The sequence below is a fragment of the Venturia canescens genome, chromosome 6, assembly GCF_019457755.1.
Source record: "Venturia canescens isolate UGA chromosome 6, ASM1945775v1, whole genome shotgun sequence".
Lineage (NCBI taxonomy): Eukaryota > Metazoa > Arthropoda > Insecta > Hymenoptera > Ichneumonidae > Venturia > Venturia canescens.
In genome coordinates this window covers 13,378,990-13,403,730 of record NC_057426.1, presented here as the reverse complement: position 1 = coordinate 13,403,730, position 24,741 = coordinate 13,378,990, and the positions used below count along the sequence as shown (strand labels likewise).

General features: G+C 38.0%; 2 protein-coding genes and 2 long non-coding RNA genes across 8 annotated transcripts in view; 1 reads left to right on the top strand and 3 right to left on the bottom strand.

The window, feature by feature from the left end:
- LOC122412089 (homeobox protein TGIF2-like) overlaps window positions 1–18,835 on the bottom strand; it is a 72,888-nt gene extending 54,053 nt beyond the window's left edge. For 2 of the 5 annotated variants that reach the window (XM_043421380.1, XM_043421383.1), the window contains exons 1-2: window positions 18,575–18,835; window positions 18,043–18,146 (exon numbers count right to left, since the gene is read on the bottom strand). In XM_043421380.1, the coding sequence (XP_043277315.1) occupies window positions 18,043–18,058 (16 nt within the window). In that variant the 5' untranslated portion in view covers window positions 18,059–18,146; window positions 18,575–18,835. Of the gene's footprint in view, window positions 1–17,120; window positions 17,458–18,042; window positions 18,147–18,574 lie in introns of those variants that run through there. The other 3 variants (XM_043421381.1, XM_043421384.1, XM_043421382.1) reach the window with 2 other exon arrangements.
- Window positions 18,836–20,480: 1,645 nt separating this feature from the next.
- Window positions 20,481–20,864, bottom strand: LOC122411802 (uncharacterized). Its single transcript, XR_006261229.1, has 2 exons — window positions 20,703–20,864; window positions 20,481–20,617 (listed from the first exon to the last, which is right to left on the bottom strand). It is a non-coding gene; the product is annotated as an uncharacterized lncRNA (long non-coding RNA).
- A 219-nt stretch (window positions 20,865–21,083) lies between these two features.
- LOC122411801 (uncharacterized) lies at window positions 21,084–22,488 on the top strand. Its single transcript, XR_006261228.1, has 2 exons — window positions 21,084–21,179; window positions 21,410–22,488. It is a non-coding gene; the product is annotated as an uncharacterized lncRNA (long non-coding RNA).
- Window positions 22,489–22,652: 164 nt separating this feature from the next.
- On the bottom strand, window positions 22,653–24,712 carry Ctu2 (Cytosolic thiouridylase subunit 2). The gene is made up of 3 exons (XM_043420839.1): window positions 24,474–24,712; window positions 23,884–24,158; window positions 22,653–23,755 (listed from the first exon to the last, which is right to left on the bottom strand). The coding sequence occupies exons 1-3, from the start codon at window positions 24,539–24,541 to the stop codon at window positions 22,707–22,709; spliced, it is 1,392 nt and encodes a 463-aa protein (XP_043276774.1). The 5' UTR covers window positions 24,542–24,712; the 3' UTR covers window positions 22,653–22,706.
- Between the last annotated feature and the right edge of the window lie 29 nt (window positions 24,713–24,741).

Sequence of the window (24,741 nt, the reverse complement as noted above, 5' to 3'; positions counted from 1 at the left end):
TGGATGCATCGGATCATCCATTCCATTCACTTTTCTCATACATTAATTCATCGTTAAAGTCTCGATTAAGCGAATGAGCAACGACGCTGAAGTTTCCAACGTTGGAGTCCAACGAAATGAACGAAAAAAACGTTTGCAATTCACCAATTTTTTATTTCACGAATCGTTGGTGCAGCTTGAAAAACTACGAATCGCAAATTTGGCAGGGAGCAAAATAGGGGAATTACTGGAATTATTGGAGAGTTTTTTTCGCGATCATTTCGTTGGACTCCAACGTTGGAAACTTCAGCGTCATGAATGAGCAAGTATATACTTAAAATCCGTTATCGTATAAATAACGATTGAAACGAAATTTTTCGAAAAAATTTCCACGAAAGTGCGGGATTCTACTCTTTTATAACCGCCATCCAGTTCGAGAATTTTTCGTTGCAGATCAACAAATTACGGTTGCTGAGAACGAGAGGAGAGGCAGCATGTGTAAAAAATAATGGGAAAAAAATGATGAAGATTTCGCGTTTCTTTTTGTGTACAAATCGTTGAATCAATATTTCCGAACGGATCAGCCAAGAGATTACGTTGTTTGAGAATGAAGGAGAGAAAAAGCAAGGAGATCGCGGTGTATTTCCGGAGAGGATACTTCCAGGGGCGAGCAAACGAGACCCAAAGTTAAGAGCGTGAGAGGGCTCTCGGTATCGAAGTACTTGAATGGTTTGTATTTTTCTTTTTTTCTCATCTTTTAGTCCCTTTTGCTCGTCTCCGATCTTTCCTCTCTATCTGCGACTACCTGAACAATCCGGGGAGTAAACAAATTGAAGGTTATCATCCTCGATAGTAGAATATTGTGGCGAAGATAACAAATTTTAGGGAGGTTTGAGCGATAAAAATCGATAAAATATGGAAAATTACTTTGAATTGAGAACGCATGAAAGGGGAATAGAAAAAACAAAATTATTTGCAGTGTTTTCGTCTCTTTCGATAGCAGCATTTTTCCACACGACTCGATCGCGCCCATTTCAAGTGTTTTTAAATCAACGATTAATCGAACCTGGATGTAAGACCGAATTAAATAAAAAGTAGGCCCCTTCTCGAACGAACTCGATCACCTGTGTCGTGTTTTTCGTGAGGGAATATTCGTTTTCTCTCTCGTATTAAGTGACGCGTATATTATTTTAGATTTTAGAAGAGCACGTCTCAAAGCTACCGAGATATTCGCCTCGTGGGGCTCCTTTCTTGAGAAATAGGAGACGGAAACGTTTGAAACTGGATAATTCTCGACGAAACGAAAGAAAGTTTTCGTGCAAACATTGTTTTCGGCTTGACGACAGTGCCAGATGTTTTAATCACTCGTTCGAGGTGTCAAAAGACATCGCTGGCAATTTTGGTACGAAAATAAATCGAAAGGAATCGTCTCAGGGAATAACTTTCTTCCTTTTATATATACATGTGCGATAAATCATGAGCTCGATTAACTTATCAATGCCTCGGAACATTCATGATACATTATTCAAAATTCACGTACAAATAGATAAATATTTGGACATCCACACACTTTTTTGACAAGTTTTTAATCGGCCTTATATCGAGTTACACGAGAATACGATCAAGTGTCACATGAAATCGACGTGGGGCACGGATGTCAAACGAGCCAACGTCATCACCGTTTAAATGATCTCTGGGAACATGCCTTTCGTGGTTTCTCATAATTGAAAAAAGTCGAGTAACAATAATAATCACCATCGTCCCGCTCCTCTTTTTATCCCGTCCATTTCCAGTCCTCAATTCATTCACGGAGAAAAACGTTTTATAAAAATGAGTGTGCTTGGCACTACGCAAACAAGGTGCAAATCGCTTTTACCGGTGAAATTATTAGACGAAATTGGACAAAATCATGGCAATTTAATAAATTAAAAATTGTGAATTTCAACAATTTATGATGTAGCACGGTAAAATTTCTGGTGTGACAGAAAAAAAATGCTCTTTATCAAAATTTGATGTTGTTGGAGAAAAAATAAAAACTCACTGATAGTTGGGTGTGAAACTTTATGAAGTAGCTGGCAATTTTTACTGTGACATTAGATATTTTTTACTCGCTTCAATTCTAACACGAGCTGTGACTTTAAATTGTTAAATCAAATCAATAAATCACTGTTTCGTATGCTCCTTCCGCTTGCTGCGAGATTCTCGCAGTCTTTTTTTCGCGTCATTTGATGACAATTGTTCGACAATGTGAAGAATAAGAGAAATTTCCAACGTTGGGGTAAGTACAACTTATAATTTTTATCTGATGCGTTTGGTGCAGAGAGCACTTCGATCATTTCTATTCTCGAGAAAGATCGAGAAAGATCGCGTAAGCAAAAAATATATCGAGAAATTCAATTGAAACATTTAATTCTGTTATTAATATTTTGATTCTGGTTGCCGTATTGGCTTATTATACTGATCTTCAAAAGAAACTTCAAAATAAATAAATAAAGAAACCATCGCAAAATCATCTGTACTCTAACGGCTTTGGTGCGCACCTGTAACGATATTGATTACGTGTAAAGATGTGCTCGTAGTTGTCTTAACGAATAAAGTGAAAAAAGTGTTCTAATGAATTTATTCATCGTAAAAATGATATTGTAAGTAATAAAAAAATAATTATAACAATAATAGTAATAATAATGATGATGATAATAAAAATAGTAATCATAAACTGTAGACAAAATTTTCTAAATCAGAAAAGAAAGTCTATCAAAAAGATCGATAAATTTTACTGGGCTAGACCAGTATTTTTTATTATGCTATATTATTTATAGTGCCTGAAGATGCCACAAATAAACACAGCAAATTTATCCAGAACTTCTGCATAGTTTTACAAAAAATTTTTCTCCGTGTTCGAACAATTACTAAAACGAAAGGCAAGGGAATTCCGGTACTGTGCTGACCGATAATTCTATCGACGAAATGTTAGCGCCCCCTCAACCAGTCTAAGATGGTTCACCAGAAAAGCTCCGATGAGGAGAGCAGCAGAGAAAGAGAAGAAAGTCAATGCGGAAGAGAAGAGAAGAGATCCGCTGGCGCTGTGGCTCCCCCAGCCCAGGAGAGTAGGAATACGAGCGTGTCAGCGCTGCGGAGGAGGTATTCTCAACGTCCGGATATATAAATGTCAGCGCGGTTGCGTCCGATTTCCACTTTTGTCAAATTCACTCGGTAAAACTCCACGCCCAAAGCAGCACTTGATTTCAAATAGTGTTAAAAATAAATTGATTGATCGATAGAAAATGACAAGAAACGAAAAAGATTGAGTGCAGCTTCGACGGAATACAACATTTTTTTTATCAAGCAAAAGTTCGGGGAACTTTTGATTCCACTGGAAATTCGATGACACTTTGGTTCATCATTTTTAATCATGTACGATTTTTTTTTGTTGAAATAATCGTTTTCAAATATGTACGGATTCGTAATGTGCTTGACAAATGTGAGTATAAAGCGCAACACGCGTACACGGACACGCGGGGACTAAACTTAGCGGAGCTTTCGTGACGTCGGTTGGTCTCTTCGTGACTGGACGGACAAAAACAGAATGTATACGAATGCGTGTATAGCAGAGAACAGTTGCGGGTAGAAAATCGAAAAGTTGACGCGGTCATTATTTCGTAGCGAATTTGCTGCTCGGATGGATGAAAAATGAACGGTTGAAAAGGAAGAATTTCTTGGCGGGTAAAAAGAGGAAATAAAAATGCCAGAAATTCGCGATTTTTGTGCGACGGAAGAATCGGAAAGAAAATGTTTGAGCCGAAACGTCGTTTGTGGGAGGTTGTCAAAGAACAACGATTCGAGAAATTTGTATCCAATATTTATTTTCATGGGTTATGCCCGGCACGCAATAATTTCTTGAAAATATTTATCGCTCCCGAATACATAATCGCGTTGAAGAGTGCTCAGAGAATTTTCGCGCGACAAAATTTTCTCTCGGACGAGACGATTGTGTGGGAGGAGGCCGAAAATATTGCGAGCTATTTCGAGATAAAAATTGGCGATATTTTGAAGGCTTTTGTGACTGTGGCGAAGAAATGAGAGAAAGAGAGCTCGAAAAATTTGTCGCCGCGGTATCAATGAGACAAAATCTTTGAGCCTTTGAGCCTCGTGAAAACGAATGATAAAAAGAAACATGCCGATTTTCACTGCTTCGAAATCTCGATCGTCTAGAGGACTTTGTACCAAACGAAATGTCAGGGCATTCCTGATCGGTCAGAAACGTATTTAGCCACCCGGGACCATTCGAACAATCCCCTTTGAATTTATCATCGAGCCCCTGTCTTTGGCACCGCACAATCTCTGATCGCGAGGGGATTCGTTGTGACTAAATTTCTACCCTTTTTTTCTTTCACAGGCGTCCGAACGAATGTGAAAACAGAAAATTGATGGTAAATCACTGAAAATTTTCAAGTTTTTGGCTTTTTCTTTAATTTCTCTAATTACGAAAATTGGCAACAAAAAATACAAACCTTTAATCTCAAACGAAAAGCAGACGAAAATTTTGAAAAATCTCTGATTCCTACAACGAGCGTGTAGCCAAAAAATTAATTGGATCGCGATGAAAAAGTTTTTTTTTTATTCATCCGTTCTAATTGTCGCAGTGCGCCAAAAATGTTTGATTTAATGAAGAGAGATCGGTAGGAAATCGAGCATACATAAAAAGATCACCTCATTTGAACGAGACTATGCGGAAGCGTGACCCATCCCAACCGTTTTAGACGAGATCAAATAAGCTGCGTATGGAAGAGTCATCCATTCTCGTAACGAGCAGGTCCGCCATTCCAATTCGAAATGAGGATCGATTTTTTTCAAACATCTGTTCTTTCATTAATGTTTTCTAAACCGGAATTCTCTGACGATAAAATGCGATATTCAATTAACGAAACGTCAAAATCAAATATCGACGATTCGGTACGGAAAAGGAATCGTTCAACTTGATTAATATTTCAATTTTAATCAAGATTTGACTGAAGATTGAATTTCCATATATTTTGCTGGAAACTACCAAGTTTTTTCCGCTTCGGCTCACGGATGAGCGCGCTTGAAGAAAATTTCGCAAGAGCCCGAGTTCAAGAATAAGTGATCGATGCAGAATTCGTGGCGGAGTGATTGAATCACGTGCTGAAAAAAGCCCTGGGACAGCACGTGGTAATTCATCCCTCGTGCGGTCTCATGATCGCGTTTTGCCAACGTAATTTCCACGCGACGCGTGTGGTCACGAGCTCGGGATCCTCGTATTTTTCACACTCCCTGCCTTTCCATCGTTAACTCATCCGAGGGAAAAGCGGTGAACGATCACAAAACTATTTTCACACTAAATCTCTTCTGCGAGATTAACTAAATTAACTGCGAGCCATTGAATTACGTAGCGCGTATTTACAATCATTCAATATATGTCGCGAGCGACGAGCAAAAGTTCGAGTTTCATTTGTCACATTAAAGAAATAATTCACGTCAATTTTATTCCGGAAGCAAAATCCAATTTTCAAAAAATCAAATGAACCGAGCTTTTCTCATCGAGTGTGAGATTCAAAGACGAAATTTTGAATTTGCATTTACCCATAATTCATGGTGCGAATCCAATCTATAAGAACAACTCGTGCCAATCTCGCTCGGACATTGATCGCAGGTCTCAAAGACTGAACAGCAGATTATTTATGAGAATAGCAATGTTTTTCACGCTCGATAACGATTGACGGGCGAAAATAGATACGAGAAGTTTTGACACGAGTGAAAAAAAAAAGAGAGCGAAAAGCATCGAGATCGAGTGAAGCAAACAGGAGAGAAATGTTTCGACGATTAAACGACTCGAGATCCAAGATGGATATAAACGCGCGTATGCGGCAGATACAGAGTTTATAGTTACAGGGAAGGTTATCAAATAGCCTACATAGCCTCGAAATTATATTTTTTATTTTATTTTTTCTTGTTTTACTGACTGTGTGAGCGCGCTTACGGAGCTCGCTTTCCCCTTGCCTGGCAAACCGTGCTATCTACTGACATAATTACCATCTCCCTCGAGATTAGGACCACTTGTGTTCTCCTCGACTACCGAGCTCATCGACTCGTCTGCACGAGGAGACTCTTTCGAGTCTGTATTACTTTGACATTTGACGAAAAAGCTCGAAACGTTCGACGCCTCGAATTCTCGAAAGTATATCGCATTCTTCCTCGCACTTTTTCATCTGACGGAAAAGTAGCAAATTTTTAAAATATTTTTTGGGAGGGGATTCCTATAAATCGTAAATTTGGAGGAAAAAATTAAACTTGGACGATCGAGACGCGAGAGACCGAGTGTTGCAATTCGCTCCGTGTCTATGGCAACGTCAATATCAGTTTGGGGCCCATTGACGAGACGGATTATCCGGTCTTTGGTGTCGTAATTGTAATCGAATATTATATGAACCAGGAAAATAGTTGGGAGGGGATGCAACTCTCGAGGCGAGTTTCTCAATGAATCGCAATAGTAAAATCGCGTTACTTATCGTGCAAATGACTCGTGAATAAGCGAGGAAATGATCGGCGGCTCAATGAGAGTGAATTATTTAGTGCGTGCAATTCTCTCGCTCCCGTTTTCATCCGCTCTTTTCCCTCCCTCTCGCCCGGTCCCGCTGTCTTTTAACACATGCGATTTTTTTACGTAACTCATCGCGTTATCGAGGAGAACGTTCAACTCTTGGCACCCTTATCGCATCGGAAAGAGTCGTGCGTAAACGCTCTATTATCGGAAATTGACTATATACTCGCAATAATCATATATATACGCATAGGCGCTGATGCGTGTGTATTGAAAATGTACGTGTATCAAAAGGCTCCAATATCGAACGATCGAATCTGTCATTAAATCGGAATTAGAAATTAGAGGAGGTCGGTACGTTTCAGAATATTTATGACCCTCGCGGCGATGCCATTGTTTCTTTTTGTTCTCGTTTTCGTGACTGGCGAAAAAAAATCTGAACGCGATCGTTCTGTGTGGAGAAACGTCGTTTTCACATATTTTTGAATGTTTTTTCGACTTTGTTTTTCATTTTCATGTGTAAATTTGTGACGTGAAGATCGTTGGTCGAACATCGATAAAAATTTATGAATTCGAGTTTTTTTTTTTTTTTTTTTTTTTTAATACAACCACAGATTCGTGACAGAAATATAATTTGTCTAAGAATTTCGTCACGTTTCTTATATTGACGTTCATTCATGCTGAAAATTTCGAAAGAATTCTCGTCGTTCGATTTAACTGGATCTTCGCACCGATAAGGTGACGAAATTCCAACACAAAAAACGTCGAATCTTCCGTGTTACATGTCCCATCGATGTGGTGGAAGCGTTTGAGAAAAAAAAAAAAAAAGAAAAAATAGTCAATTTTTGAAGCGTCGCGACCGTTTTTCAACTACTTTTTTCTGCGATTCTTCGAACGACGCTGAAATTTTGAACGCTGGAGAAATGAACAAAAAAACATATGTGATTCGGCCATTTTTTATTTCACGAAGTATCGGGGCGCAGGTGAAAAAATAGCAAATTCGACAGAGATCGAAATTGGAGAATTACTGGAATTATTGGAGGGTTTTTTTAGATAATTTCGTTGGACTCCGACGTTGCAAACTTCAGCGTCATATTTTTCGATCGTTCAACGACTTTTTTTGCATTTTTTACTGTTACGGTTAAGCTCAAGCTGACAGTAAACCACGCGTAAAAAATTCCTTCATTTTTAGCTTTGTTATGCGGGAGCGAGAAACTTCGAGTGAATTGGACAAAAAAGTCATGGGATCCCGAGGTTTTACTTTACTATCTCCCAACAGTGATCGATCTCATTAAAAAGCGATGAAAATCGATCCTCGAAAAATAGTTTCAACCGAAAAATGTAACTTTTCGAGTAAATCCGTTTCGCCGATTCTCTATAAATATAAACGCGTACTCGTCGAGATAAGTTGCTCAGGTTTGTAAGTGTTGGTAATACATCGTTGAGAAATCGAGACAGCTGGACCCTGCATGGGGTGACCATTCCTTCTACCCTGACTTTTCTTTCTCTCTTTTGAGGATGGGGAGCGAGAGAGATGACTGAATAGAGGATCGCTGAAGGGAATGAATAAAAAAAGGGCCGACCGAAGGAATTTTCTCCTCCACGAAGCTGCGAGCCGGGGGTTGTCGAAAGAAAGTTTAAACTCGACTTTTCCACGGATCGAAAAAAGTCAACAAGAAATGTGAAGGGCAAGCAATCGAAAAAAGGCAAAAGTATTAAAAAAAAAACTACGAAACAGAGGCGAGTCGAAGTGGAGAGAAAACAGTGAGAGACGAGGAACGCCTGCTGCTGACGTTCGAGCAAAAAATTGAAGGGTCTCAAGTTTTTATCGAATTTATTATGCAAATGAAGGACTAAAAGTACGACGTCAAGTTTCTCAATGCAATTCGTAAGAAACGTAGAGCCAAATTATAACTATAAAACGAGACGGAAAACGATGTACCTAATAAGAATTAAAATCGCGTTTTTCTTACGGTAGATAAAACATTCACGACACACGAGACACTTGTTTCGAACAGGAAAAGCAAGTGCTCACGTATCACCTGACACGATGAGGATTTCACCTGTGACAAGTCCCGCCAATAAAGACGAGCCCACAATTTTCATGTACTTGGAGTTTGACGAAGAGGAAGAGGCTAAGGCGAGGGGGGACGCGGGTCAGAAGGGGCTTGAATATTCAGTACATAAACCCTGATAAACTTGGGTCCCAATTCGAGTACCAGAAACTTCTTCTCGGTGTTGCTATAATCGAGTGGACTCGAAGTACGTGAAAAGTTTGTCCGATCGTTAAATTTTACGTTTCTCATCGACAAACAGAAGAGCAGCCGCACGAATACTTGAAAATGACACGTTGTCGAACGTGTAAATTAGGCGGACGTGGTTTTCGCATCGGCTTCGATAAAATTAGGCTAAAAGTCAGCATATCACGCTCGGGAAGCGTCAGTGAGAAATTATTTTTTTCCAGCATCTTTGAACCGCTTTGACACTTATTACGGTAATTATCGATCGCGGTTCGTGAAAAATCCGAAAATCATCTTGTTCCCGAAATACAAAAGTTCTCAAGCTCCGAAATGGAGCGCGAATTTTCTCAACCTCTTCGGTTATCTTGTAACACAATGAGTCGTAGAAAGTAACAGCCCGTTGCTCGAGGAAACTCGGACTCTATTAATGCCGGGGAAGACACGAATTTAGCTGTTTAACGACGCCGCCAACGCTGCGAGATCGGCCTCAACGACGGTAGACGCGTTACGAGCTCTCGCCGGACCGGAATTATCGCAACAGCACCTGCCACTCGTATACCCTTCCGAATCCTCTCTCTTCCTATTGCCTATTTCTCACTTTGCCCTTCCCTTTTGTCCATCTACTTCTTTACGACACTCGGCATTTCTCGCGGTTATTTAACTCGGAAGATTCTCCGGATTCCGGAGAAATAAACCTTGCATTCTTGTTTACATACCGAATTTTTGTTGTTCGGCTCGGTTTTCACGTAGTAGAACTTCCGAACCTTCCACGCGATTTTCGAGCGGAGTTCTCGGATGTAGACTTTGGAATAAAAAAACTTCACGGAGATGAATGTTTTGTAAAACTATCGAAAAATTCGGGATAAATTTCGTGTGTTTTTTCGTAAAGCAGCGTGCAAGCTCTTCAGGCACTGGAAGAAACATAAGCAGCACCTTAATATTTACCGATCTTTTCGGCAGACTTTCTTCTCCGATTTGTAGAACATTTCGTGCACAATTTATTATTGCTCTTGTTGTTATTATCATCATTATTATTATTGCCATTATTCTTATTATTTGTAAATCGTTTTATTCAGAGAAAAAAGTAAGTCTCGGCGAGCCTCGGGCCAGCAGGCGAGATAGAGTTCCGAGACTCTGTCGAGTCTCTTGATCGTTTTTACGATAAATTTCGCTCATAAGAACATTTTTTTTATTATTTTTTTTTTTTTCACTTTATTCATTAAGACAACTACGAGGACATCTTTACACGTAATCAATATCGTTACAGGTGCGCACCAAAGTCGTTAGAGTACAGATAATTTCGCGATGGTGTTTCTTCATTTCTTTATTTTGAAATTTTTTTTTGGAAATCAGTATAATAAGCCAATGGAATACGGCAGCCAGAATTAAAATATAAATAAGAGAATTAAATGTTTCAATTGAATACACGCTTGCTCGATATATTTTTTGCTTACGCGATCTTATGGAAATTATAAATGATAAATTGTACTTACCCCAACATTGGAAATTTCTCTTATCATTCTCTTCTTTAGATTCAACCTAATCCGGCATTTTCCTCAATCACATCGAACAACTGTCATCAAATAACATGAAAAAAGACTACAAGAATCTCGCAGCAAGCGGAAGGAGCGTATGAAACTGCACTGAGAGAAAAAATTACTAGAACCAATAAAATGTAGTTTTGAAGCGAAAAAATCATTTATTTCATTATTCGCCAAAACATATTAGATTGGTTCCCTCATATATTTACTTGGTTAATTTATTTCAGTCAATTTCATAAATTTTTGCTTCAATAACAGTAGTTGTTTTAATCTAACAATTTTTTATCAATTATGTGTTTTATTATTCAAAACATGCATGTTTTTGAAGGAAGCACGTATTCTTTTTATGAACCATGATTTTAACTATATTATGTTATCAATTGCAAAATTATTTTTCACTGGCCGTGATGGTCATCACAGTTTATGGTACATCTTTGAAACCATTTTAATCGAAGAAAAATTCCTATAAACTGTAAAAGGAATTGTATAAGTTGCGTAAAGTATTATTTCGATTATTTATTTGTTGAACCATAACAATCACTGTTAATTTGAAAACATATTTTCACGGATCTATCACTTCATTATATTGAACTCTTATTTAATAGTAACAATTAGATTAAGGCCTTAGGCCACTCTAGAGGCCGAAAAAAATAGGATTTTTGGGAATTTTTTTTCAGAAATACTACAAATTAAATCGAGATAACAGAAACGTGATTTTATTATTCATATCAGTGACTGCTTACAATAATTTTTTTGAAACGATTTAGTGCAAAATGGCGGCTGTGCAGCGTTTTTGCGATCGCTCAACTTTTCAAGTTGGCCGGACTCATAACTCAGGCAATTTTCAACCGATTAACTTGAAATTTTCAAAATATTTTGAAATATACATTGTCTATGGAAGTACGTAGGATTTTTGCGATATATTGATTTTTGGCCAAATGGCGCCCTTCCAAAGTGGAAAGTGAAGATCTTGAGAAACTTGAGAACTGAAAAATTGTGAGATAATTGTTAATAACGAATGCATTACGCAATATAAAAAAAAAATCCTACGTACTTCCATAGACAATGTATTTTTCAAGATATTTTGAAAATTTCAAGTTAATCGGTTGAAAATTGCCTGAGTTATGAGTCCGGCCAACTTGAAAAGTTGAGCCATCGCAAAAACGCTGCACAGCCGCCATTTTGCACTAAATCGTTTCAAAAAAATTATTGTAAGCAGTCACTGATATGAATAATAAAATCACGTTTCTGTTATCTCGATTTAATTTGTAGTATTTCTGAAAAAAAATTCCCAAAAAGCCTATTTTTTCGGCCTCTAGAGTGGCCTAAGCCCTTAATTATTTTAATAAAAATATTTTTATAAACAAAATAATGATGAATTCATTGCAAGAAAATAATTTTTTCGAAAAAATCAATTTCGTATTGAAGTCGTTTTGTAGATTCAAATAATATTATGTTTTTGATGCGATAAATGTAATTAATCCAAGCAAAAAAAATTTAATCAAATTTAGCATGCATCTAATTGATACTATTAAATATGAGTTTAATATAACGAAGTAATAGATCCATGAAAATATGTTTTCAAATCAACAGTGATTCGCTTGGTTCAACAAATAAAAAAAAAAACAAATTCAATAATTTTTTCTCTCAGTCTGTGATTTATTGATTTTATTTATTAGATGGTCATCGAATTTCGATAAAGGGCACTTTTTTCTGCCATACCAGAAATTTCACTGTGCTACATCATAAATATTAACATTCGCAATTTGAAATTTATAAAATAGTCATCATGATTTTATCCAATTTCGTCTAATAATTTCAAGGGAAAACGTGATTTGCACCTCGTTTGCAGTGCTCAGAACAATAATTTTTATAAAAAATGTTTCTCCATGATCCTGTCAAATGATTATTTTGCTTCATTGTTCGTCGTAGGAAACGAGGTAAATTCGATAATGCGAGAAAAAAAAGATCGAGTGGAATATTGAAGCGTGAAAACACAGTGTAAATCATGCAATAGCAAGAAAATGCGGCTCATAATAAACGCAGTTTTCGGTGTTTGAAAAGTGTGAATAACTCCGAAAAAAGAGTAAAAATGTGAATTTTGGGTTAAAACCGATCCTCCGAAAGGCGTTACGCTTTCTCGAATTTCCATTTTCGCTTTAGCCTCCTCTCCCCGTTCGAACGAATCGAGGATCGAACGTGCTGCTGTTCAAGAAACATCGAACATTGAATGCATAAAAGCAAACATATGGCAAAAGCGAACCGATGCATAATTTCATTCGGCGGCCCAATTGCATTCTAATGCTAATGACGCTCGCTCGTCCCAAAGAGTGGAAAGGACGGATGGGAATAGAAAGAGGAAGAGCGCTGTAGAGATAGCGGGGAAAAGCCGGAGAGCGCGAGAGAAATAGAAAAATTATGGAGAGACCTCTATTGAGTATTTCCTTTCGTTGACAATGGAAAAAAAAGTGACGGAGTGCAAAGAAAAAAAATATCAAAGCATCCTATCGTCAGAGTGCATAATTGCACGAATAGATATGCTAAGTACGCCGTAAATAATGAAACGAAGTGAAAGCTTCGAGTTTCGTTGTGCCCTGTCAAAAATAAATGTCTTCGAATATTTTATCAAACGATTCTCATAAATATTTCTTCTATACTTACCGGCTTCCCTCGACACCGCATTCATTTCGTCGTTTTTAATGCGCCCGTTCGGCGAGATTTTTCGATCACGAACGCGAAATGCAGTTCAAACACTGTTTCGCACCAATCGAATGAGTTCTGCGCGTTGACGATACGTTCGTGCAAAGCTTAACATACGCAGTAATTGACCCGCTTGAGAGTCGACGTGTATTCCAACTCGGCTTATTAGCATAAAAAACCACGAGTATCGATAGATTTTCGCAGAAACATTGACTGCTGAATGCAAAATTTCACACTGAAATTTCGACCGACATTGTCGGTCGAACAAAATCCGGTCCCGACGGTTTTTCCTTGGAACCAACGAATTTTGTGGGTATTTGAAAGAAAATTTTGTTTTTCCTGGCCAACTAATTGGGGTGTCGATGCGAGTGAGCAAATTTTATTTACCCGTGTAACGCTGTTCGAACAGAGAGTCGCGGAAGAAATATTCTTCTACGCGAACTTTGGAAAAAAATCAAAGTTGGCCATTCGTTCGAGTCTCTACAGCTCCGTGGAGAGCACTTTGAGAAGCCAAAAATGAAGTCTTCTCGCCGATGAAAACAAATTGGATATGGATGGGACGAAGATATATAAAATAGGATGGAAGAGTCGAGAAATAATCCGCAATTAGACGTGCCAAATGTACGACACAGATCGGAGGAATTTTGAAAGGACAAGTTTCGACATCGAAGACGATTGAAAAAGATTCGGCTGCAGTGATTGGCCTCTCGAGGCAGAAAAAAGTGAGGTTGTACGTCGATTCATTGGCGCATCGAAGCGCTTCGTTGCTGGTTCGATCGGCGCGAGATTGATTTAGAAAAAGCCTGTTGCGTGGCCAACGATTGTATCGATCGTTTAAATAGGCACTCGAGCGCGACTCGATTGGCCCCGATCACACAGCGAGCCTCCTCCTTCTTCGCCCCGCGTCCCTTTGCACTTTTGTTGGCGCCGATAAACGCATCGATGCACGAGTCGCTCGATTCACTCGAAGAGCTGGCCCAGGCTTCCACCTTCGTTCTTTTTCCCACCTATTTTTATCCCGCTCTACAGGCTCCTCCGAGAAGCACTTTGAAACTGCGGGGGATCGATAGGCCGGTGAATTCCGAAGAGAAAAGTCCTTAAACTTTTTTCCCTGTGATCGCTTCGTCACGAGATATTAATCGATTCATTTAGGAGCCAATCCGGCGCGTTGCAACTGAGGGGCCGTGGCACAGAGCCCCGCCAATTAAATCGTGTGACAAAAATCACTTTTTGGACACTCGATAGAAAAGTCTCCGTCTGACGTTTTACACTAATGGATTTGTAAATAAAACTTTGCAACTTCACGAAACGCTAAGAAAGCAATTTGCTTTAATTTCTAACTAATTTTACGACGCTGAAGTTTGCAACGTTGGAGTTTAACGAAATGAACGAGAAAAAAGATTTATAATTCATTATTTTTTTTTTTTTTTTTTTTTTTTTTTTATTTCACGAATTATTGATGTGGCTTGAAAAATGACGAATTGGAAATTCGACAGGGAACAAAATTGGAGATTTACTGGAATTATTTAAGAATTTTTTTAGATCATTTCGTTGGAGTCCAACGTTGGAAACTTGAGCGTCATCTAATTTTCAACATTCTGTTGTTTCAACGAAGACTCGTTCTCTCGAAAACTGATTGAATCCTATTTTGTCGTCCACATAATGTGGACGATCCTTGACGAAAATTTGACTCGATGATCTTTAAAAGCCGTAAAAAGATTCGTCACGACTTTTCAAACTGTCACGATAATTTTTATTTCGACGATTTATCACACCATAAATATTCCCCAAAGCGTTGTTTCGTTTCGAGAAACAAACATATCCGTAAGCCCCGAGCCAATAAATAAATCTGCCAAACGAACGAGAATTGAGGAACCATTTTGTGTGAGCCTTCGGTAAAAAAAAAAAGCTCGAAAAAGGCTCAATGTAAAATAGAAACAACCCGATACAACGATAACGGACACAAAATGCGAGTGAACTTTGTCTTCAATTCCGAAATACCGAGAAAAATAAACAATGAAGCCGGCTGAAGCGCAAGGGTGAGAGAGAAGTGAGTCCAAGAGTGACGAGTTTGCGGATGAAGTTACGAAAATAAACGGGACAACGTTCGTACTTATTGTTATTATCGCATTAGTGACGGCACCTGTTCGCACTAACTTAAAACGCTGTAACGCCTCCGCGTTCTCGCGATCCCCTCGCAGTTTCCCTCCCCAAACGTTGCCGAGCTTCGGAAATTAGTGAGAGAGAAGGACAAAGAGAGAAAATGACACTTCAGTCTCGAAAGAACGGTATTCGCGTATCCAGAACGATTTATCGACAAAAAAATCATCGATTAAGAATAAATCGATCACTGACACGTCGGTGTGGATCGAAAAGAGGAAAAACCAGTAAATAACTTGATCGGAAATCAACTATCGAAGGAAACACGCGTTTCTACTGCCTCGAATAAATGCCTTAAGAAAAGTAATTGGCGTCATTTATTTGCTTTTCTGTTGAAGAATCTTTCGTCACGATTGCGAGCACTTACGGCGACAGATCTCTGCTTTATTTTTGACGGATGAAATGTTACTATAATATTGATAAGAGCAGAGCAAAGAGCCATCGTTCATGGAGTCTTACGAGATAAGAAAAGTTGCTCTCACTCTTTCTCTTATTCTCGCGTTCTCTCGTGAGTACGCGAAGTAATCATAGAAGAGAGCCGTACCGAATAAACTTGCGAAGGGTCGTTGACGAGCCGGGGAAGCATTAGAAGTTGGTAATAAAATAAAAACGTGGCTAAACAAATAAAGAAAAACATTTGATGAAAGAGGCCGATGAGCAACGGCGAGGAATACAAAGACGAACGTGATTTTCGTTTGAGATAACCCTGAAGAAGGTCGAAGCACAAAATCCCCAGAGAATCGTGACACCGGAAGGGCCTCGAACGAAAAAAAATAAAATAAATAAATAAAACGACGAGAAATTCGATACGATCGTTCGGTATTTAGCATAATTGAGTTAGTCGTCGGGACGGCTGCGAATTAGTGATGGTAAATAAAATCAATCCTGATCAAGATCGAATTACGTACGTTTGAACAATAATTTTTGCCCTTTGCCCAAATTTTGGTCTGTCTTCGAAGATTTTCAAAAACGAAATGTCGCCAGAAACACACTCGATCTCTCGAAAAACAGTATCTATAAATATTCATTATCTCAATCCTTTTTATTGAGAAATCATTCTCAATGCAGAATAAAAATGAAAAATATATCGAAGAGTGCTCCGTACATAACTTCGCAAGGATACGAGAATAGAAATGGGGCAAATTTTATCTCGAAAGGTCACGAAAATAGATATTTAACCTGACACACCATAACGGTATTTAGTGAAAAATGCGATTAAAAAATATATATATTTTTATTCATTATTAATCGAGTAACTGTGCATCAACACAGTTCTCTTTTAATTCGCTTTTTTGCCCCCTCGAAGAGGGAGGGGGGGCAAAAAACGCAAGTGCTCAGCAGGTGCAATGTTCGCTTCCGCTGGAAGTCACTCTCGTCCTCATTCGACGATGTTTAAAAACCCATTCGATTTGAAAATAAAAATATTATATTTTCATATCAATGTGTCAAGCGAAAAACAATAATCAACTGTAAATTTATTTTTTGTATTCCCCTTTCCAAGCCCGTGTTTTTTTGTCCTGGCTTTTTTATTTTCAGTGTTGCAAAAAATCTTGAACGTGTCAATGTTTTTTCCAGCTCGTTGCAACAGCATAAATATCTTAGATCTACGTGACAAAAAAGTCACACGCGTCCTCGAGCGCGAGAGAAAATCAGAGTGCAAATAATTTGCATAAGTCTATATTGAAAACTTGAAAAGCGTAGTTTATCTTTGATTCGTTGAAACTAGTATGAGAAAACAAATGGTTTGTTTTATGTTCAGGGATGAAAAATTTTTATTCGAATAAATATAAACATGGAAATTTAAGTTTCAAAACAGTTGAATTTTTCCATAATAACAATTTAATTTATTTAATCGCGACTGAAATTATTTGGACAATAATCATAACTAAAAAGGAATTTGTTACCAGGATAGAAAATGAAAACTTGACAAATAAAACTTACTGTGTTGTAAAGTCTGCAGCAGCGCCATGAGGCCCGGAAAAAAAACGGGTCGACGCAGGTACAAGCGAAACAAAGGCCACTTCGCGAGACCACGTGTTTTCAAAGAAAAAAAAAGCTTGCCCGACGCAAGTGTCGAGAAGTTTCGGTATATTGCAGAAAGTACAAGCTAATCGAGAAAACTTTGCGTCAGCCGGAAACGTAATACTTGGAACGGAAATCGTGGTTGAATATTACACTTGAAAAGAAACCCGTCCAACGAAGTGTAGCACGAAAGAGCGCAATCTCACCAAACGTCAGATTCGAAAGAGACACGCTTGTGAGAATGACAGTTGGGTAAGTGAGGGGGATAGGCGTGAGTGTGAGAGAGAAAGATCCGAAGAGCCGTGCAGCGAGACGCGCGAACCCCGGAGACCGCGAGGCTGCGCAAACGGCGTGTGCAAAGCCCGCGCCGCGCCACCACGTGCCCGTGGCGTCTAGCGTCACGAAAAACACACAACGACGTATACATACAACTATATCCCACTGGCAACGCATAAAACGACGTGAAAAATCTCTTGATCGTGGAAAAAAAAGGCTCAAAGCCAACTTTGCTACGGTTTTATACAAAAAAAATGGCGTTTGACATCGTTCGCACGATGAGCGACGAAGAAAATTCGTTTAAATTTCAGTTTTATGAAAGCAGAAAAAAAATATATTACAACGAATGCGTCCAGAGTCATTATTAAAAATAGCTGCTAAATTTTCGACTTTTCCGAATTTAAACAAGAAAAAAACAAAGCTTTGCTTTTATAACGAAAAGGACACGCTTGAGCAGAACATTTTTATTGAGTATCAATTACGAGGTGCGTGAAATAATGGATACGAATAAACGAGATATTGAATAACTGCGAAGGTTTTATTTTTGAACTTTGTGCAAACTTACCGACTCGGTGATCCATTGCCGGCAGTGCCGTGTAAACGCAGTCCGTTCGCGCCAGGCCGACGGTGTCCCCTCGTTGTTTACCAATCGTCTTGAAAGTTACGGAGCTGTCAAACGACGTTGGTGTGATAGCCGGGGCGACAAAGACGTATAAACGTAATATGCAATAAAGTACGTATACACAGAACGCACTGCTCGACGCGGTATACGGAGGAAACGACGAATAGAGAAAAAAAACGCGAATTTTCCCGAATTGAGCGAAATATAAAGATGGAAGTTTGGAAATGACAACAACCGTTGGAATATTGATTAATTAGAAAATAAAAAATAAGAAATAAATATTTTTCATAATTCGACAGAATGTACCACGCGCGCGTCTCCCATGCACGCTTTCGAGCGTCCATGCCCGGCGAGAGAACGACGCGAATCGCGAAATAAACACACGTACGAGAACGCGACATACGTTATCATTGTTTGTTTTTCAGTTGAACATTGGGGAAGTTAAGTACATAAAATGAATGAAACTCGTACTCACCTTTGAAGCCCGTAGTTCAATTATAATCCTGTCGGCAAAATGTTTTTCGTGACGCGGTTTTTTTTACCTTCACCCCTCGTGTGTTGTTTACAACCGTTGACAGGAACTCTCTTCTTTTCTTCTTCTTTTTACCCCTTTGTCCTCTCTTCTCTCTCCCACTAAAAAACTTCGCCAATGGAAAATGATGGATAAACAGCAACACACCGCGATATGGTAATAATAAAAACGCGGCGTGGTTAGCGCCACTAGCGTCAGTGAGATTGACAGTCGGCGCTGAATGACAGACAGGTGCGCCTACCGTGCAAAAAAAAAACATTATATGAAATTGCGAATTTCCTCAGTCGCGCCATCTTTCGGCTCGACCGAAAAGAATAACTTTCTTTTCTGACAATTGTCGATAAAAAAGGAAGGTGTAGTTTCAATACGTGATATCACCGCGTGTTATGTTATCGGAAATTGGTTGATCAAAGCCGTGAGAAAAGAAGAAACATTCTATTAGCATTCCACTTCATTCACCTTTCCAAGAATCATTTTTACCTACTAGTTCATCACTGTCAGCCAAAGTACTTTGCAATAGTAAACGAATTATAATGAAAATTGATAAAAATCCACGACTGTTTCAAGACCTACGTTCTACGAAATGATAATAAATAAAAAGAAATTTATATACAGAGTGAAATTTCGAATCAATACAAGTGTTCTGAAATATTGACGCTTATTTTTTATTTTATTCGATAAAAAGTTGAATATTTTTTGAGTTTTGTCATTCTACCAAATGGAAATCTCACAAATTGCATGAAACTCTTGGCTTTTCTCAGATATTGGTGATTAAAAGAAAAATAGTTCTAGTGAAGCGATCGATATGAATATGAATACGGTTGAAGCGAAGGATAGTAGTAGTAATAAAACAAAATTTTTTCCCCGTCCTCATTGTATGATATTTATTTAATTACAAGATCATTTCGCATATGTTTTGAGCTAAAAATTTTATTTTGATGACGACGACTCACATCTTGAACAAGTGACTATGATTTCATCTCAATTTTCATGGATGGTCTGATAATTGCGATAAAATTCCATATTTAATAAGAGTCATACGGCGGATCTTGGGCATATTGGACTTTTCTTTCGCCAGCTAACCATTGTCTACGACGCTCGTTAAGCATAATTTCAACACGTGCACGCTGTTTACTTTTCATAGCACATTCCCTGAAATCCTCCAGCAGTAATTTACATTTTTCCTTTCCTCTAGGTACTCCGTAAGCTTCCAAGCATTCTACCACTTTCATTTCAAATGGACCGCAATTTGGATCATGTTGATAATTCTGTAGTGCTCCAAATATGTCTGTGAACGGAGTACGGAGAAAAGGCTGCACATCCATTGCTTATTTCTGAAATTCCCCAGTCAAATAGTCACAAAAATGCAAAACCAGTCATAAAACTTAAATCGTTGATTTTGACAAAAATATGATTTAAAATTTTGGAACTGGATAAAATTTAAAATCGAAGTTTTACTAATCCAGGTAAAAAAGGTTCATGAACACTTTTCATTAGACAAACTAAAACAAGATTTGCCAACTCTGACAAGCATGATCTCAATTTTTCATCATTTTATCGGATTTATTGCAGGAGTCGATTGGTTTTGAAAAAATATCAACATTCATTGTCTCCGTGAACCCTTGAAGAAGCTCTTTTCTTCGTTTAGAAAATGAAACTGAAAGAATTACTCATCACTGAATTTGAAAAACATAACCTCAATGTGGGAATGTTTTATTACGTAACTCATCGAGATTCGATTAATTTCATATTCTCCATTTGAAATATATTATACAAAAGCTTCACAAAATTTCTTATAAATACCGATGACTCACGTTTTTTAAGGAAGTGTAATTTTTCGAGTTTCTACAATCAAACTGTCAAATTCCAATGAGAGAATTTTTTTGTTTTCCTTTATTAAAGGGCTTTGAGCAGCGCCATCTATTTGCTCATGCCAATGAGAGAATTTTCTCCAACTATTCGCTCGCGCCATCTGTCTTTTAAGGCCTTATATACACTTGTGATGGGCGAAAAAATCGAAAATTTTTTTATTAGATATTCTTCAAGTACAATCTCTGAAGAATATTCTCACCAAATTTCATAAAGATCGCAGCATGAGATTCGTATAGCTATGAGTATTTCAACCGACCGCCCGGTTGTCCAGCAGCAGCTGCGCCCGAACGAGCGGATATAGAATGTTAGACATTTTGTTAGAGAATGGATCAGTCGGTATATCGCAACTGTGAGTGCGAGAGAGATAGCTGCGAATTTCGAAATCGAAATTCTTTGAGACTGTTTGACCGATAAAAAAATACTACGCAGGACGATAGCAAAAATCGGCTGAGGGAGGAGCCTTTTTTTAATCGGTCAAGTTGTGTCAAGAATTTCGATTTCGAAATTTGCAATTATCTTTCTCGCACTCACATTGCATTATTTGAATGTATGACCTTGAAATTTTCGAATGCTTGTGTACCTACGAGTTCGAAGGTTCTACCGTGTTTCACAGTGTGTGAAGTGTAAACAGTGTGACAGAAATGTTAGAACGTTCTGAAGAATTGCACGGAATAAAGTATGGTGACGACAATTCCAAAACTTAAAAAAAATAATTTATTAAGCATGTTCAAAAGCGAGTGGGCAGACGCTTGCACGAATGTAAAAAACAAAATAAAGGTCTCGGAGGAAAGGGAAAGTTGACAGCAAAAATGATTAACGAGTTAACGGCCTACTACGGTTTGGCAATTCGCCGAAATATTGAATCTGCTGGAAAAAAGAAATTTAGGTTACGTACTTTCATTATAGTTTAACGGTCAAAAATCCGCAACCCAAAAAATGCCCGCCCCGAACTGATTCATGGTGTGAGTGGCAGAGAGCACTGCCCGAAAATGAGGCTAAAATAACATCATTCAATCACACTTACACTGCTCTTCCTGACGATGTTTTGAAAACTATTAAACCAATGTACGAAGATTTAGCAAAGGAAGAACTTCGAGATTGGTGGATTCACTCAAAATAGTAACGAAAGTTATAATCAACTCGTTTGGAAAATGACACCAAAGCATCTTTATTCCGGCAGAACGGTAACAGTTCAAATCGTAGCACATGCATCTGCCTGTATTTTTAATGAAGGCGAAATTAGTCTGCTCAAGATTTTGGAAGCACTCGGAGTGTTCTGTGGCCGAAACGCCCATGCCTATGTGACCGAAAAGGATTAGTTGATTGTTACACTTGCCGAGGAAGAATGGCTCGTAGGCAGAATCAAACCGATGTTTTAGAGGCTGCCACGGATGCAGAAGGGTTACTGTATGGTTCCGCAATCGACGATTCACTGTCCGTTTAAATAAATCAACTTCAATTGCAAAAGATATATGTATTTGAATCTTTAAACGCGATTATGTCAGAATCGTCTTTTTTGAAAAATAACTTTGCTGTAGACAATCCGTACCAAATTTATACCACTTATTTATTATAATAATAGCTATGGCTTGGACGAAGGATTTCGTATTTTGTTGGGGAAAAAAATTGTAACAAAAAACCGAAAATTTAACACCTCCATAAATGAATTTTTTGTTAAAACTGTCCCCATTTTTTTTTTAATTAAAATTTTGACAAATCCTTGACAAGTCCAGGCCCAAGCCAATGCAATGTACTAATGTAATCTTTTTGAATTCTGATTTCAGATGAACCGTTCTAGCTATCATATCCACTGCAACTGGTTCTCAAAAATTTTTATATGAAAAGAATTGTACAAGCACATGCACATGTGTACTAGTGAATTTCGTTGACAGTTTTTCAATAAACATTTATTTTCTTGTGGAAAAAAAATAAAGAAAATCACGTTTTTTCGTCCGCTTAAGTGAGAAAACACGAATATAATCAAATTTACGTTTGTTTCAATCGTTTCCAAGCCGACACAGTTTGACGTTCCAGCTTCCCTTCATTTTTGTATTTCGTTAGTATTTATACAAACGTGATGTTTAGTAATTATTTAAATTTCATTAGTTTTTAAAATTAGTTAAGGTTTCGGCAAAATTATTATAACAAGTTTTTCAGTTTCATCAAATTCATCTTTCATTCGTCGATGGAAAAACCAAAAGTTTCACAATAAAAAATCAGTAATTTCCTCGCGCATGCTTTCCAACGATACTTTCTGTCGAACAATGTCCAATATGCTCCGAGGTACATCCTGAATGTCTGAACTTCGAAAGATAAGTCTGCACCCGTAACACAAAAACTTTGTTAAAGTCTCGAGAGTTAGTGAGAGTTCTGAATTTTTGGCACAAGTGCCGCTGCAATTTTCACATTTTTCCAATTTTTCACTCTCTTTTGAAGACAAATTTTCCAAGATTTGTTGATTCCCTCGAATATTTCCTTCGGGTCCTTGCGAAGAGAGTAATTTTGAAAAAGACGTTGCTTGTATCGCAGAAATGACGTCCTCCGAAGCTTTAGTGTCGAGAGGTGCGTCGCAGAGAGCGCAATTTTCGTCATCACTCCGATTTTTATTAGAAATCGAACAAACTTTTTCCCCAGTTCGAAATACCGTCGATACAGTTCCGTTGAATTGAGAATCCAGATCGGTCACGAATTTTTCTGTCAACTCTTGAATCGAGTTCAACGTCTTTAACTTTGGGTTTCCGTTCTCACAGAGGATTTTGAGATCGTGAATTTTCAAATAAGTTTGAAGCTCGTGTCGTGAAAAGTCGCGCATTGGTCGTAGTATTGAAACGTCACAAAACCGGTCGTCTAGAAAACCAACGTCCAATGAAAGCTGAGCTCCTCGTCCCAAAGATACGTTACTCAAAATATCGATTGCCAAAGACGTCGAATCGTCAGCTAGAAATATTTTGTTGCAGTTTAAGTTTCGGGCTGCATTAAAAATCAACTTTTTTCGCAATTTTTTAATGAGCTCCAGCTTAGATGTCCGGTTTGGCAATTTTGACAAAATTTCTCTCAATCTTTCATCCTCGTTTGTAAAATTTTCCAAGCTGCTAGATAATGTTTCTAATTTGAATGTTCTAGGCATATCGTTAATTAGACTTTGGCTCAATGTTTGGGCAAAACACTGAAAACCCAAGTAAGCAATTTGTTCTTTTATTGCTTCAATTTTCGCTGATCTTTCTTCACAATTTTGTCCATCTATTGCTCCCTCTGAAATCAATTCAATATTTCATCAGCAGCTATACGATGAATCATAGGTTTGTTATTTCTTGAAAATAACGAGTGTTCTTAATTTTTTAGTCACATTTTTGTGTCTTTTCAGTTTTGTAGATACTTGCCATCGATGTAGACAATTTTGGTCTCAAAAACGAGTCTTTTGTGTACAGATTCATGCATCCCAGCTTTAATCAGGTGAAGCAGAACAGTTGATCCAGATTTTCCAGAATGAGCAACGAGAATTTTGTCCGAGGGTCTCACGATTTTCGATTTTCCAAGAGTCGCTCTGAATTTGTGTGTTGCGCTCAATAAAAAACAGGTGTTGCAGTAAACATCTTTTCCCCGCAGTACAACAAGAGCTTGTTCGACTTTGCATTTCTGACACAGTGCATTGTCCCTTTGGAAACAGAATAGTGTCGGTGGAAAAATTATTATTTTTGAAGTAAAAAGTCAGAGAAATCGTCGGAATCTTGACCTTGCTATAAAAAGAAAATATATCTCATCATGGCCAAAATATATTACAGACCAAATGATAAACCCTTCATACCGCGAGTTCGAAAAATCTTTTGAGGTTAGATTCACTCATTTTCATATGAAAAAATACGATAAATGTCAAAATGATCAAGTTCCTCAGGTGAGATTCGAAACACTTCAACCTCGTTTGTTAGAAAAGGAGAAACTGCATATTCCCGGGAACAAAGATAAAACTCACAAAAGTTGATATTTTTCTTCTGGTATGAATTCTAGTGCTTCGTCATTCTCTTCATTAATACTGCACATTTTTTTTCGGATACTGCGCAACGTTTCAGATTTGAAAAGAGTTCCAACGGGATTCAAAGCGAATCATCCAACGTAGGTTCAAAAACAATAAAATAGAAAAAACTGTAAAGTGTCATCCAACACCACGTGCTTCTGATATTTCATAGTCTGCCATCTTCTTAAATATTAGTTCGTTTATTCGCCACGGGAACAAAGAGTTT